At 36.3% G+C, this 15,907-nt stretch overlaps 1 protein-coding gene across 1 annotated transcript in view; it reads right to left on the reverse strand.

Moving 5' to 3' along the window:
• Positions 1-15,907, reverse strand: part of KIF6 (kinesin family member 6) — a gene marked incomplete at its 3' end in the record, with an annotated part of 243,976 nt that overhangs the window by 130,790 nt on the left and 97,279 nt on the right. Inside the window, exon 8 of the mRNA XM_008581913.1 lies at positions 10,230-10,333. Coding sequence (XP_008580135.1) covers positions 10,230-10,333 — 104 coding nt within the window. The remainder of the gene's footprint in view (positions 1-10,229; positions 10,334-15,907) is intronic.

Consider the following 15,907-nt stretch of genomic DNA (forward strand, 5'->3'; position numbering starts at 1 on the left):
AGTGTAAAAGTAGAGTTAACAAGGAAGAGCACTTTTTCCTGATGTTTATTAATTGTGAAAAAATTTTATTTTGTTACTTGGAGGTGTAAAATCAGCAAGTGACATTAATTCTTTTAAGGTAACCTTTAATTTTCTGTAGAAATTTTAGGAAATAGAGTCAGGTTAAAAAAACTAAAAAAAAAAAAATCATTTGTAATCTCAGTAACATTTTCATGGTTTTTTCTCCAGTTCTTTTTCTTTGTGTGTCTATGCACGAGTACGTGTATATTCTAAAGAAAGACATTAAAATATAGCTTGCTCCTTTGTTTCCAGTAGAGAAGCTTGACAAAACATCAATAAGTAAAGTAGATTCCTAAGCAACAATAAAAATTTCATCAAGGAATCATAGGGAAATAATAATAATAATAGCTAACGTTAATGGAGTGCCAATGGGCCAGGCATTGTGTTCAGTACATAACATGAATTACCTCATCAATCCTCATAACAGCACTGTGAAGTAGGCACTGTTATTACTCCCATAACACATGAGTAACTGAGATATACAGAGATGGTATAATCTGCCCATATATGATTAGAAGATTGAGGCCTGCAAAGGGGAAGTGAGTACTTTAAGACAGCTAATCTCCTTAGACTAGAAGGACAATCAAGATTAGAATTCAAGTTTCTTCAAATAAATTCAAGTCCATTCAAATAAATTATCTCTACCTGGTCTTGGTGACTCTAAACAAAGTTCAGAAACTAGGTGTGGGCAAAATTCTGAATATTTCAGACAATTCCTCAGTCATTCACACTCATGAGATAAAATCCATAAGGCCTAGTCCACAGTGGATATCAAATCTATACACATTGACTCCAAAGGCCAGGAAGTGTTTTCCATCAACAGAGACTGTCTCTGAGGTCCCTTGTTCTTTCCAATCACCCTGGGGCAGCTCTGAGTAGAGATCCAAGTGATTTGAAATGAATGGCTCGTGAAAGAAGCCAGAGAGGGGCGGAGAGCCTGACAGAGTGTTCACTAATTCACTCAACAAATATTTACAGAGGGCCTACCACGTGCCAGGTATCGCTTTAGTCCCAGGGACATAATGGTTAACAACTTAGGTAAAGTCCCAATCTTCATGAAGCTCAGTCACAAGGTAGGGAGAGATTGACAATAGACAACTAAACATTAAACCTGACGTTGCTGCTATGAAGGAAAAGAACTCAGCATAAAGGTAATAAGGAGTGACAGGGGAAGGTGTTGTGCCAGGTATCGCTTTAGTCCCAGGGACATAATGGTGAACAACTTAGGTAAAGTCCCAATCTTCATGAAGCTCAGTCACAAGGTAGGGAGAGATTGACAATAGACAACTAAACATTAAACCTGATGTTGCTGCTATGAAGGAAAAGAACTCAGCATAAAGGTAATAAGGAGTGACAGGGGAAGGTGTATTTTATATAAGGTGGCCCAGGAAGGTCTTTCCCATATGAGACATTTGAGCAATGGAGTGAGGAAGGAGTGTTGCATGGGACAGATTGTGAGGAGACCAGCTGAGGGAGGCGAAGCTTGGGAGGAAATGGGGCCCGGGAGCTGCCAGGGGCCAGGCTATTGGGGGCCTTCGCAGGTCATGGGAGGGGTTCCAGGTAGTGAGGGGTGGTCAGTATCACTAGAACAACTTCAGACAAAATGAGGAGAAATTAGGCACAAACTTTCTTGAGATTTTTCATTTTCTAATGAGCAGTCCGTGTAGATTGTTTGTACTCCTGCGTGGGGTTTGACTGACTCTACCTCTATCTCTATTCCATCTCTGTCTCTGCCTCAACGTCTAGCTGTATTTCTATCTCTTATCTCTCAGCCTGAGGTGCGTAATTTCCTGAAATCCACTCCTTCTACTTCCACAGTGAAAGACACTTCCAGAGAGCAATCAGGGGAGCTTAACCTGTCATAAAACTTGCACAGCATAAGTCATGATTTTGAAATGTGTTTTTAACAGTGATTTTATAATTAAAACCACTTTGGAGGCCAGTGACAATATACTGAATATCAAAAGGATAAACCACTATTGATCTAGAATAAAGTGCTGACAAGGGACTCTCCCTTAAAGACTGGTTTGGTATCTAATTCCCACTAGGACTATATTAACTCAAATATTATAAGGTATTTATTTGTTTGTTTGTTTGTTTCACTTCATTTCTAAAATAGTCTGATAGTCACATTAGGAGACATATAGTCATTGTGGTGGATATCTTAAATTATATGAGATGGTCTTCATTTTAATTATTCTGTCCAATACTTTTTGAAATGAGTTACCAAATTTAAGTTTCAAGAGAGCCACTATATCTGTAGTTGAAATTTGTTTTATGGTTCTAATCCAGTTGAAACATATTGAAGAACTCAACCCAATTAAACTTTTATTAGACTAGCCAATAAAAAAACTTGAACTGCAAGTTGAATATGATGGAAATTACTTCTCCGAAAGTCACCTTTAAATGCTTACTTTAAAAAGATGAAAACATTGATGGATTTTCTGTATGTTATTTCCTCTATAAAGTCTTCCCTCCCTGTTCTCCTGCCCTTTGCAAAATGCTTCCTTCTCCCCATCTCAGCCAGGGTGTCTATCACAGCAGGTCAGCACCAGCAATAAGCCTGTATGTCTGGTCATCTGCCCCTCTTTCCTGCATTGCCAGCCTCCTCCGGAATCATTTGGTTTGTCTCTGAACCCCAGTTTCTAACACACTGGCTGATCTGGTACTGTTAGTGCTCAATTAGGTATTTAGCCACTGAAAAGAACAAACATAGATATAAATTAGTTTTATTTCAAAGTGAAAGTTGTGTGATAGAAAAATGAGAATTTAAGACTCTTCATTTAGGTATATTCATTTGCATTTAAATAGAAGTTTGGACATTAATGAAGCTTTTATAATACAAATACATCCTTTTGAAACAGATTCTGTGTTTGTAGGTTTTATAACACTATATATTTGGTTTTAAACTATATTTAGTCTTAAATTATTTAATTTTATAAATAATTACTTTTTAAATAAAAAGCCCTAAACAGATTGGATTTGGGCTATGAGAAAAAGGTGACTTCTAACCTTCTGGCCTGGGCAATTGTAAGGCTTGGAGAGACATTGAGTGATGAGGGTTACAGTGGCAGAGACCAGGTCTAGAGAAAGAGGGAGAGAAATTCAGTTTGGGGCACATTGAGTTCAAGGCCAGCTATCAGGTAGGAGCTCCTTTTCCCATTGTTAAATATCCAATGAATGGAATATTTAATTATATGGAAAAAGACATCAGGGGAAGAGATGGAGTAATGTAACTAAGTAAAAAAAAGAAATTCATTTGGCAATCCACCTACAGTAACCTTGAATGTAGGAAGATATAATTGTGTGGATACTGAGGATTACCTAATTCAATTCACATCAGAGAATTTCTAAGCTTACCTTTGGTGTTGACCTCAGTATTATATTAACTCAATACCAGTCACTCCAAAATTTAAATCTTCAGTTTCAACCTACCTCTAAAGTTTCAGAATTCAACTATACGTCATATATTTCTTCACTGTGTTAAATACTGGGCATTTCTTATCCTTCCTTTCCCAATTTTTCCACCTCCTGATAACCTGTTTTAAAGCCTTAGTAAGTTTTTACTGTTCTCCCTTCATCTCTTATATTTGTAGCCATCACTTCTATTGATTTGTCCTTGACAAGGTCTCTCGGATTTGTCTCTTCCTCTCCATTCTTACTTGCCATCACTCAAATTTCTTCCCTCGTCATTGCTCTAAACCTGATTATAACATGTTCTTGATTTCTCGCTCCAGCTAATTCTGTCCATTTTGATCAGAGCAGTAATCCTAAAAAAATACTCATTGTGTAAGTTCTTTCATGGTCACCCTACTAAAATTGCAATTTCCTGTTTTATTTTTCTCTTTGTACTTTCTACTATCTGAAATGCTATATATTTTAGTTATTTATCTTGTGTATTTTCTCCCCCCACAGGAATGTAAGCTCTATGAGGGCAAGCACTTAATTTTGTTCATTCCTGTATTTCCAGCACCTACAACAGTGCCTTGCACAAAGCAAAAGCACAATAAATATGTATTAAATGAATAAATGAACTGCAATACTCTCAGACTTCAATAAATTTTTTAGTCACCATTAAATAAAATACTGGCTCTTCTACATATGGTATTCACAACTCAACATGAAGTCACCATTGATTTCTCTAATCCTGTTCTTCAATTCCTCAAAAAAACCCTCAGGGTCCTGCCAGGCCAGTTTTAATTCAGATCCTCATTAGTTAGTACTTGCTATATGCAAGTACCCATGATGGTCTCCTGCTGTTTTTTATCCCCTATTTTCCACCCCACCCCCAACACACACCCTCTCATTCCCTCTCAGCACCTTTTTTTAGAATAGTACCTTCTTCCTCTTGATATCCTTTAAGACTTATTCACCTTAATCCATGGGTGAAATCTGCAGTGACTTCCCCTATTTCTGAATTCCTACATAATTATTTAGCTTTTTATTATCATAAATAGTGAGCAAATAATATATTAAACCATATGTAATAAACTAATATTAGATTTAAAAACATGGAGCTGAAAAGAGAGCATAGATATCATTTAGTTCAACTCTTTCTCTTTATACATAGGAAACTTAAGTCTAGAAAGCCATTAAAAATCTAGTACGAGGCCGGCCCGTGGCTCACTCGGTAGAGTGTGGTGCTGATAAAACCAAGGTCACGGGTTCGGATCCTATGTAGGGGATGGCCGGTTTGCTCACTGGCTGAGCGTGGTGCTGACAACACCAAGCCAAGGGTTGAGATTCCCTTACCGGTCATCTTTAAAAAAAAAAAAAAAAAATCTAGTACGAGTAGAATTGGAACTAGAATTAAAGTTTTACAATTCTGTGTTCATTTATTCTTTGCATTAATATATCCTTCTGTTCCCTGTTTTATGTATACAAACACATGTGTTCATATTTGTGTACAAATATACATTTGTATCTGTGTGAGATTTCCTCAATAAACTGTAATTTATTGGGATTAATTTTTGTATCCTATACTCCTGAACCACCAAAAGCACCTACTAAAATAATTTGCATCTAGTAGGTGCTCAATAAATTCAGGTTGGAAGGATTAGCTGATTTCCATAAAGATTTTTTTTTTTCCTGCTAGAAAAGGAACCAGATGTTTTGAGATAGCCAGACACTTTGGGCCAACTTGAGTTCATTAGGCCCAATTCAATTCCATCTCAGAAGTAAAATGTTGCTATACATAAAATATTTCACTCATTTAGATTTAGGCCAGGATATAATGCTTCCATCCTAGGCAAAGATCTACAGGCTTATTGTTTTACCAGAGGAACAAAGATGTATGTGTTTAAAGAATAAATCATAATCAAATCTTCACCCAAGAAGTTCTATATAAACATTAACTTGGCTATACACTCTTCATCCAGCTGTCTCTTTTCAAATTTATCCAGGCCAAAAAAAAAAAAAAAAAAAAGATACAAACTAAAAATATCACAATAGCTGGCTGACATCTGAAATCCTCTTCAATTAAAGCATCCAACTCAATGCAACAAATATTTACATTAAGAACTGAAATGCTGGGAAATGGTTCAAAAAATTTGATAGGGCTGCATATTAATAAACATCTCCAAACAGCCCAATGCATACTACATAGAATACCATATCTACTACTAAGTATCTGCTTTCTGATATCCTTCAGAGAAACCCTGACAGGAATGTCCTTATGCCATCCCCATAAGCATAAGCCCAGGAACAGCAGGACAGAGAAGTGGATGGGAGCTACAGCGTTTCCGCCACTCTGTCCTGCCAAGCTGTGGGACTCTTCCTCTCTCCAACGTCACTCTCCCCTTCCTGCCCCCGCTACCTGGGGAGTTTGGGTGCAATGGGAGGACTGAAGCTGATTCACATTTCTGAGTAAATGTCAGGGGGCCCTAGAAGACAAAGGAGTATAGACTAACAGTGTTAAACAGCAGTGACACATTAGGGGCAAATTTCAATTTACCTCTTTTACTTTAAAATGATAAAAGACTTAAATCTGTTGAAATTCAGGTTGTACTAATACTCAGTCTAGCTAATTATGGCAAAACATAGTGAGAACAACAATATAACAAAAACAAGAACAAAACACATTATCTGAATAATTCACAGTCAGTGTGAACAGTCACCAAATTTACTGGATTGTTGTGAAACCCTATGCTTTGCTTTGGCGGGAGGATATGGTTAGCAAAAGTTTGTTCTCCCTAATCGCTGATCAGAAATCACTAGTAAGACACAATGTTCTCTCCACAGCAGAGAAGTCTTTACATTGGGAATTGCTGAAGTTTATTTAGTAGTGCATTAACTAGTTTTACAAGATTTCTAAGCTCAAAAGTAATCATTACTATCTATGCATTTTCATAGTGTTCTGTTTATATCTTTTCATAATGCTTCTATATTGCATCATCATTACTTGTGCTTATGTCTTTCAGCACCACTAAATTGCAAGCCCCTTGGGAGCAGGATCTAGGTTGTGCTTATCTTTGTGTTCTTCTCAGGGTCTTGGGTGGAGTTTTGTGAATGTTAGATGAATAATAAAAAGTTGAATGAATAAACGAATAAATGAATGAACTAACTGCACAAAAAAACTAATGGCAACCCTACATACTCTCTATGCAGAATCTGTTCAAATTGACATTGCGTGTTTGTTATTTATGGATCAACCGAAATCGATCCAAGATCTCGGACTCCTCCAGTATTTTAATCTGTTCTCACAATTTTATTTCTCTCCATTCTACCCTCCAAAATCCTGTGAAAGAAAAGTTTGATTGCTATTTGATAACTTTTAAACAGAAAAATTCATTTATGGAATAAATGGCAAGTTAATAAAAGACATAATGTGAATTTTATACAATATTAAGTATCATAAGGAAGATATAACAAAATTGGCTCATTCTTATTCCCTCTTATACTTTGCTGTATTTTCCTTTGTGCTAAATATAGTCTGTGGTAGTTCTTTGAGAAAGGATCTAGGGTGGTAACCTTTCTGTCTGAAAGTTTGTATGTCTGCAAAATACCTTTATTTCATCTTCAGATGTGAATACTAATTTGGCAAGATAATAGAAATATACATTTAAAGTGCTTCCTGTTTTGCTTGTTTTTAGCACTAGAACTTCTTGTTTCCAGAATTGTTGATGAGAGGTCTCCCTAAATCAGATTATTGATTTCTACTAATTTTTTTCCCTCTCTGTTAACTTTTGGGATTCTTTTCTATATTTTAAGGGTCTAAAATTTTTCTTCAATATGATTATGTGACTTAGAACTTGGTAACTCTTTGATTCTGAAGTCATGTCTTTTTTCCCTTCTAGGAAATTCTTAGCTATTATTTCTTCAACTACTGGCTCCTCCGCATTATGTCTATTTTCTCCTCCACAAACTCCTATCAATTAGTATTGGTAAATCTAGAGCTATTCTCCATGACTCTTTTCTTTGATACTTTCTATCTCTTTTTCCTTTAATACTCTGGAAGAATTCCTTCACCCTCATCTTACTAGCTCACTAACCTGCCTCTCAGTTTTTCATTATATTATGCCGTCTGCTAAGTTCATAATGATAGCAATTACATGTTTTCATTTCCAAGATCTCTTGATTCTGTTTTATAAAAATCAACATCCTGTTCTTGTTTCATGGATGTAATATTATATCAGTTTTTCATTATATTATGCCGTCTGCTAAGTTCATAATGATAGCAATTACATGTTTTCATTTCCAAGCTCTCTTGATTCTGTTTTATAAAAATCAACATCCTGTTCTTGTTTCATGGATGTAATATTATATTTCTCTAAGGATATTAATCACCCCTCCTGCAAAGTATAGTTCTAAGGCCCTGCAAGTTGTAAATTCTTCTTGTTTCTGACTTTCTCAGACTTTTGGCAGTCTTCATATTTCTATTTCTAGTCCTTCCTGACTGTGAGCTCCTCTTTTCTAGACTCAGGTATCTCAGCTTAGGCGGCCAGTGTTGGGTGGGGCTGAAGCAGCCGTGGGTGCTTGCGTTCCTTATTGTTTTCAGTGAGAATGGGACGGGAGAGCTGAAGACAGCAGCTGGTCTTCAGACCTGATCTGTTCCCTCCCTGTAAGCTACCTGGGGCCTTTCCCTGTTTCTCCATCCTAGTCACTGGGACAGGGAGGTGCACAGGGATTCATAGGGCAAACTGCTCCCTCTACAATAGCTCTTCCAAATGCTCATTGGCTGTGCCTAGCCCTCTCCTGCTCAAGGTTCCACCACTTCTAGACATGGATCCTTTATCGTGTCTTCACTGTGTCTTGGGCTGTCCTTTTCTCTTGCTCATCTCAACCCCCACCTTTCAGTCTCTCAGGAATTCCCTAAAGCCCCTAGTCTCTTAAGAAATCTGCTTCTTATTTTTAGGTATGGCTAGACATTCATGTGTTTCTTTGTATCAGTTCTATAATTTTCTAGATGTGGTGCAGTCAAAAGAACCTGCAAAGTATACTTACTCAGTCTGACATATTGAAACCACCATCTCAAACTGAGCCTCCTAAGCAACATACAGGAATTAGAGAAAACACTGGTACTTATTTTGATACGTTGCTCTTAGACCCAATTTCTTCCCCTGTTTTACTCTCCATCACAGGAAACTACTTTCCCTGACTCTAACACTGGCTTCTGGGTAAGTTCAGTGAAGGGGAGGCGTTGGTGGAAGGCTAGAAGGGGGGTGAGGGAGCCTCCCAGGATCCTCCCTTCCCCATGACATCTCAAATAGCACCTGCGGCACTTCAGTGACCACAGCTCCTCTCAGGCAGCACTCACTATGGTCTTAGCTACTGCCAGTCAGCTCCAGATCTTAGGTTTTGGTAACATCACCTTCTCTGCTGTCCCTCCATTCCTAGGGTAGCAGCTCCTGCTGTTACTGATATCTGGGGTGCTGCATCATTCCCTGTTTAGCTTCTCAACAATACCATCGTCTATGAAATCAATTTCCTATATTAAATTCCTCTGTTGAAAGGCCTAGAGAGGTTTTATTTTCCTGGCTGGATTCTGACTAGAAGATCAAAATTCTAAAGAGACATTTTCAATGATAATATTTGGTAATTACTTTCTTAGAGGGGAAAGGAGCACCGTAGTTAAGGAATTCTTTACGTAGTGTTCTCAGGATCTAAGATAGCCCAAGTTATTTGAAGGAATGATATGAAATTCTTAAAAATGTGAGTTTTGGGCAATATATTTCATCTGAATTGCAAATATGCCACAAAGTAGTTTAGTAAGGAAAGCTTTAGGAGCCTATCATATTATAAAATACAGTGTTCTAAAATTAGGAAACTAATTCTGGAGGAGCGAAAGCTTTGAACATAACAGAAACCTTCCTTAAAGCTTCTCAAGCTTTAGACCTACCTCGGGGGCAGCCATGAAATAGTTTAAAGAAAACTACTCTTATTGTCTCTTTTATTTACCATTTTCTCAGTTGAGGGAAGTTAGGTGAAATGGAAGTTTATCTTTAGAAAAATCTTGTCTAGTTCTACTTCTTATTTGGAAAATAGAGAATGCCACTGCCTTGTAAGCCTTGTCCATTATTACCACTCTACAAATGCTTAAGTGCATAATAAGCAGCACAGAAACAACAAGAAAGCCCACCACTGTGGCTCGTGATCAGAGAGAGAATGATAGTCACACAGTGCCACTGATAGGCCATATGGCTGCAAATGCAAAGGTTCTGAAAGATGCCACACTTGCAGAAAGTCCTCAATACCTGCTTTCATTCCCAGTTCGAGTGTTTGAACTATAATATATGGGCCATCTCTTTATGAAAGCAGAGAGCTTACTTTGGCATGGGATAAATTGGTGCTTGCAGCAAGATGCTGTTTAATACAAAGGATGTTTCTTGAATTCCTTTCAGATCTGAGATCCACAGCTTTAGGGTGTTTGGTGTGTGTGTTTTAAAACGGCATGACTATTATACAGTCCCTTTTCTTCAGCTGGCATGAGAAGGATATTCCCATCCTCTCTATGCTCTGTTCTTCACTTCCTCAAAGCTGAGGCGGCAAAAACATTGCCAGCCTTCCAGCTTTTCATGGAAAGCTGCCACTCTTCACTGGCGCCTAAATGCAAGTTCAGACTGTCCCAGGAGACTTTCATGCTTTGAGGTGAATTCATAACATTAGGGCCAACAAAGAAGTTAACACAAACTTTCACTGTTAAAGAAAAAGAAAGAAGTCTGCAGGCTTACTGAATGAGCTCTGCTTCTGTGAGGGCCTCTGTCCTCCGCTCCCCAGTGACAATGGCCAGCTCATCCTTCAGTTCCTGGATTTCCTTTTGTAGGCGTATAATCACCTACAAATGGCAAGGAGGGAGGGTAAACGTCAACTTGTCGTTAAGGTGAACTTGGTGGCAGAGAACACACAACTTTTAAAATTATGAACTATTTTAAGGATACAAAAATGTGTGCAGAATGATGTAAAAGGCACTCCTGTACCTACCAGCCAGCTTTGTTAAATCTTAACATTTTGTCAAAATAGTTTTAGAGGATTGTTTTTTTTTTTAATGAGTAATATATAAAATAAATAACTGGAACCCCTGTTCCCAGTCCCCTTCCGTCCTTCCTGGGGTGATCACTATACTGCATTTAGCGAGTTAGGGAGTATCGTTTCCCTGAAAATGTCCATACATTTACTTCATACATACGGATTTACTCCATATGTAGGGCTGTACCCATAAATAACATATGGTGTCATTTTGCATGCCTTAAACTTTATGCAAATGTTACATTACTGCATGTAATTGCAACTTGTTTTTTCCCCTCACATTACATTTTTGAGTTTATTTATATTGCTTCATGTGGCTCTAGTTCATTAATTTTCATGAATGTATAGTATTTCAGTAGAGGAACATATCACAATTTGTCTTCCTATATCTCTTGTTGATGGAGATTTAGGATTTTTACTTTTGCTCTTACAAACTGCTGCTGTGAACATTATAAATCCCTTAAGGCACATATGTGAGGGTTTCTCTACAGCATGCACTTAGAACTAGGATTTCCTGGTTGTACAGTATATGCATCTTGCCTTTATTATACCCATAAATTGTTAAATGGATCTTCAGAGTAGTTGTACAAATTTACATTCCCAACAATGATATAGGTAAGTTTCTGTTTCTCCACATTTTTGTTACTCTGTAATATTGTCAGGTACTTTCCTGTTGCCAATCCGGTAGATGCAAAATGATATTTATTTTAGTGCTAATTTGCATTTTCATGATTATTAGTGAGGTTGATCATCTTTGCATACGTATATTGTCTGTTTGGTTTTCTTCTTCTGAGAATCATTTACTCACATTCTTGCCCATGTTTCAATTGATTTGTTTTTCTTTTCCTTATTGATTTGCAGGCTTCTTTATTCTGGATGTGAATCCTTTGTTAGTTTTATTCAATGCACCTGTTTTCTCCCAATCAATGCCATGTTTTTCACTTTGTGGTGCTCTTTTTGTTAATTGAAAGGTCTGAATTTCAATATAATTTAATTAGCAACTTCTTTCTTTATGAGTTGTACTTTTGTGTCCTCTTAGAGAAAGTCTATCTTACCCAAAACTACAGGAATATATTCCTACATGATCTCTCAAAAATGTTAAGACTTTGCTTTTCACATTTAGGTGGATTATATTTTGCATAAGGTACAAGATAGGGATAGAATTTTAATTTATTTTTTACATAGCTAAGTATACAAGATTTGCATATAAGATATAATTATGTTATATATCATGTTTCCACATATAAATGTGTATGTTTTCTGGGCTATTGGTCGAAAACATTTGTCTATTTGACTATATGTGTGGCAATATCACACTGCTTTAATTGCTATACCTTAAGAAATTTTGGCATCTAGATAACTGAAGCCCCTTCTGTCTTGTTCTTTTCCAGAATAGACTTGGCTATTCTTGGCCATTTGCTCTTCCATATAAATTTTAGATTCAGCTCATCAAATTCTACCAAAGGCCCTCCTCAAATTTAACTGGAATTACATTTAATTAAAAAGTTAATTTAGTAAGACACCAAATTAATGATATTAAATCATCCCATCCATGAATATGATGTAACTATTCATTGATTCCTTTCAATAAAGATTTCTAATTTTCTCTATAAATATCTGATATGTCTTTAATTAGATTTTGTAACAGGGATTTAAATATTTTTTTGATATTGTAAGTGGAAATTTTAAAAAATTATATTTCTAATTGCTGGCTTCTCGTGTATAGGAAAACAATACATTTTTATGTATAAATTTTGCACCAAATAATTTCTGAATATTTGGGGGGTCTGTTTATCATTAAATAATCCTGGATGTTCTCTATAAGCAATAAATTTGTCTGCAGGTAATGACAGACGTTTTTCTTCTTTTCTAATTCTCACACATTTTATTTCTTTTTATTGTCTCACTGTCTTAACTAGGACTTCTAAGTACAATTCTTAAGACATTCTTGTCTTATTACTTCTAACATTTCACTTTTAAAATAATGTTTAATATAATTTTTGGTTGATACGCTCAATCAGCTTTAAAATGTTCACTTATATATGTTCATAGTTTGATGAGTTTTTGCAAAGTATGAATGGAAATTTAATGTTATCAAATACTTTTTATGCAACTAGTGATGAGACGATATAGTTTTTCTCTTTTTAACTGTGAATGTGATACATCACCTTAGTTCATGTGAATGGTTTTTCAGAATGAACTCTATCAGATATACAAATAAATAAACAAATAAATAAAAGAACATCTTGTACCTACTACTTAAAAAATAAAGTATTACGGACTCTTTTGAAGCCCTCACTCCTGCATAACCTTACCTAAATGAATTCCCCATTACTATTATCCTAAATTTGATTTTTATTTTTTCCATCTTCTACTATACATGGATATATTTTCTAGTGACAGATTATCCTTAAATTCCTGAAATAAACCCACCTAAGCCATGATACCACACATCATATTAATAATCTTATGATCATAATGCAATATTTCTAAAACAAAAATTAGCAGGCTCAATTCAGCTTTTATTCTTTCTTGAATATTTGGTATTACTCAAAACATTTTTTTAAAAAAGTCAGTTCCTCTCTCCCTCCCTCCTTTCCTTCCTTCTCCTTTTCGTAGCTTTGTTCATTTCCTTACTTCTTTGCTTGGGGGTTGCCATACTAAGGGGGTTGTGTGAATTTGAACTTTAAACCCAGGTGAGGTAGAGCCTAGGCTTTCAAATTTTCAGAGAAACTACTTTTTATTCTACCTTGAGTCCAGGCTAAGGCAGACAAGCTGTCCTAACATGTCCCTATGCCAGTGGACAGCTTTTTCTTTCTGTTCACCCTTTCCTTTGTTTTATGTTGAAGAGGGGAGAGGACATCTTAGCTTCAATTTTGTAAAGTCCCAGGGCTTTGACTTTTGTGCCTTTGTTACAGTCCTCTTTACCCCTTCACTCCAGGACAACTGCAGCATCAGCTTTTTTCACAAGCCTTGGAGAATTTCCTTACCTCTTTCAACTTCAGATGTATTTCAAAGATGCTTGTGCAATTTTATATAGGTGAGTTTCAGGCTACCTGCACCACATCAACAGAACCAGAAGTCCCCCCAAATGTGATACTGATTATTTTGAACATGTCAATCCTCCTAGAATTTTATTTAAAAATAAAAAATCCACACAAGGTTGTGTGGCTTTTGTTTGCTTGCTTCTTTCAAAAAACATTCTCAGAATCACCAAGCTATGAAGAATGAAAATCCTTAGATAAGGACTATGTGAGTCATTCATTTGTACCCTCTTCTACTAAATTAATATTGATATCATATTTTGTACTTCTACTAAGGCTGTCAAAGTCAAATCTAATACCAAATTATTTTTCTGTCTTATTGAATAGAAATCTCAAAATGAAGCCAAATTTTCATGGTTTTGAGATTATTACAGTGACACCTCCCATCAAATTACTGCAGGAACTCTGGAATTAGAACCATCCTTAGAAGATTTTGGCCCATGCTCAGTCACCACAGACTGTGGCCTTGCTCACAGTTCTTTTATCACCTCATCTTTCCGAGGTACTAATACATGTAAAGAAAGCAGGACAAATCCTTGATGATCCTGATCATACAGGGCTGGTTCCACATCAGCCATTAAATTTTGAGAGCAAGATACAGGAAATCCACCCAAATTGTATCTTGGGTGGTTTTTAGGACAAATTTTCAATTGTCGCTTGTGCTTCAGACAAGCTCTCTATGTAAAACAATGAACAGGAATATCATTTTTTTTAGAAGCAATTATAAAAGAGACCGGGAAACAACACTTGTCAATTACTAGATTATTCTGCACCGGGAAGATATCAACATTTGCTCAGTTATCAGCTATTAGCTTTTTGACTCTTGATTTCTCTTTTCTTTAAATCTGTCATAGACCTAAATCAAACACATGATAATGTTCACCTTTCTTCAAATTCTTTAAGTTCCTTCAGAGAAAAGTCTCTCTAGACAAATATAAAGAAAAAAACCCCTCCAATATCTAATATATTTATTTTCCTTAAATTATAGACCGATTTTTGTCTTTAGGCTAGTAACTTTGTTACTACCTTTCTCATTCTGCACAGTAATGCTACAGGGCTGCTGGAAGGGACAGGGACAGCAGAAAAATTCACCCCAGCAGTTCAGTTCCACTCGAATCTTTCCTTTGCACTCTGCTCCTTTTTCCAGTTGGGGACTGACTGTGTGTTGCTGGTATCTGACCAGGGCCTGTACTGGAAATAGATCCTGCCTTAGCCACTGGTTTCTCCAGAAGAGAATTTCATCAGGGGAGCTTGGTGCTCCCTGAAGCGAGCAGGATAAAACAGATAGCCCTATCATTCTTTTATCCTCCTTTCCCTCTATTCTTCAGTGGAATGATTTTGGGGGAAAAAGGGCAGACAATCAAGAGGAAGTAATTAACATGGATAACAGTGAATTTGAGAAATTTTTTTTGAGCTCCAGAAACTTATAAATGAAGCTCTATTGGTAACACACCTTTTTTTAGTAATGCATACTGCTAAGCCTCCACCTACTTATTTTCTAGAGGAATGAAAAAAGCTGAGTGATTTTTAAAAAATATTATCTTAATTATGGAATATGACAAAATTGAGATATTTTGTTTCAACATTTTTAATGTTGACATGAGCTTGCATTTCATATGTAGAAAACTAACAAAACAGAGGGAAGAGAAAATATCTGTATTTATAATGAGTAACTGAGTCATGTAACTTATAAATTTTTTTTGATTAAAACAGTGCTTTGATAAAATAGGATTTACTGTTATAAAACCAGAAGCTTGGCCCTTGTTCCATGAATCAAACTGATAATTGCTTTTTAAAAATCTCTAGGATAAGCAGCAGGACAGTTATGCAAAATCTGGTTTTATTTAATAACCATTAAGACTTTTCTTTCTTTATAAGCTTATATAAAAGATGGACTATTAGTGTCTTTAGAAAGTTAAACTGATGTTTTTGAAAGGCTAAGAGCTGCATATAAATATAATTGTGTATGATTCTGTTGTTTGAGTCCTCAAGACTCACTGCACGCCTCTGTAGTGAAACATTAAGGAACAGCAGGTAAGAGCGCAGACTCTTAACTCAGACTGTCTCACCTGGCTCTGCTATTTATTAGCACTGCTCTGATCTAGTTATTTAACATCTTTGTGCCTCACTTTTGACATCTGTAAAGTGGAGATAGAGATAGCATCTACTCATAAGGGTGTTCTGGGAATTAAAGGAGTAAATGCACTTTTAGTACTTAGACCACTGCCTGGGAAGAGTAAGTGCCCCTCCAAGTTTCAGCTAATCTTTGATACTCTCTGACTTTTTTTTTTTTAATCATAGGCAGTTAAAAGTTGCTTACCAATCTGGGATCAATTTCT

The sequence above is a fragment of the Galeopterus variegatus genome, unplaced genomic scaffold, assembly GCF_000696425.1.
Source record: "Galeopterus variegatus unplaced genomic scaffold, G_variegatus-3.0.2 Scaffold2487, whole genome shotgun sequence".
Lineage (NCBI taxonomy): Eukaryota > Metazoa > Chordata > Mammalia > Dermoptera > Cynocephalidae > Galeopterus > Galeopterus variegatus.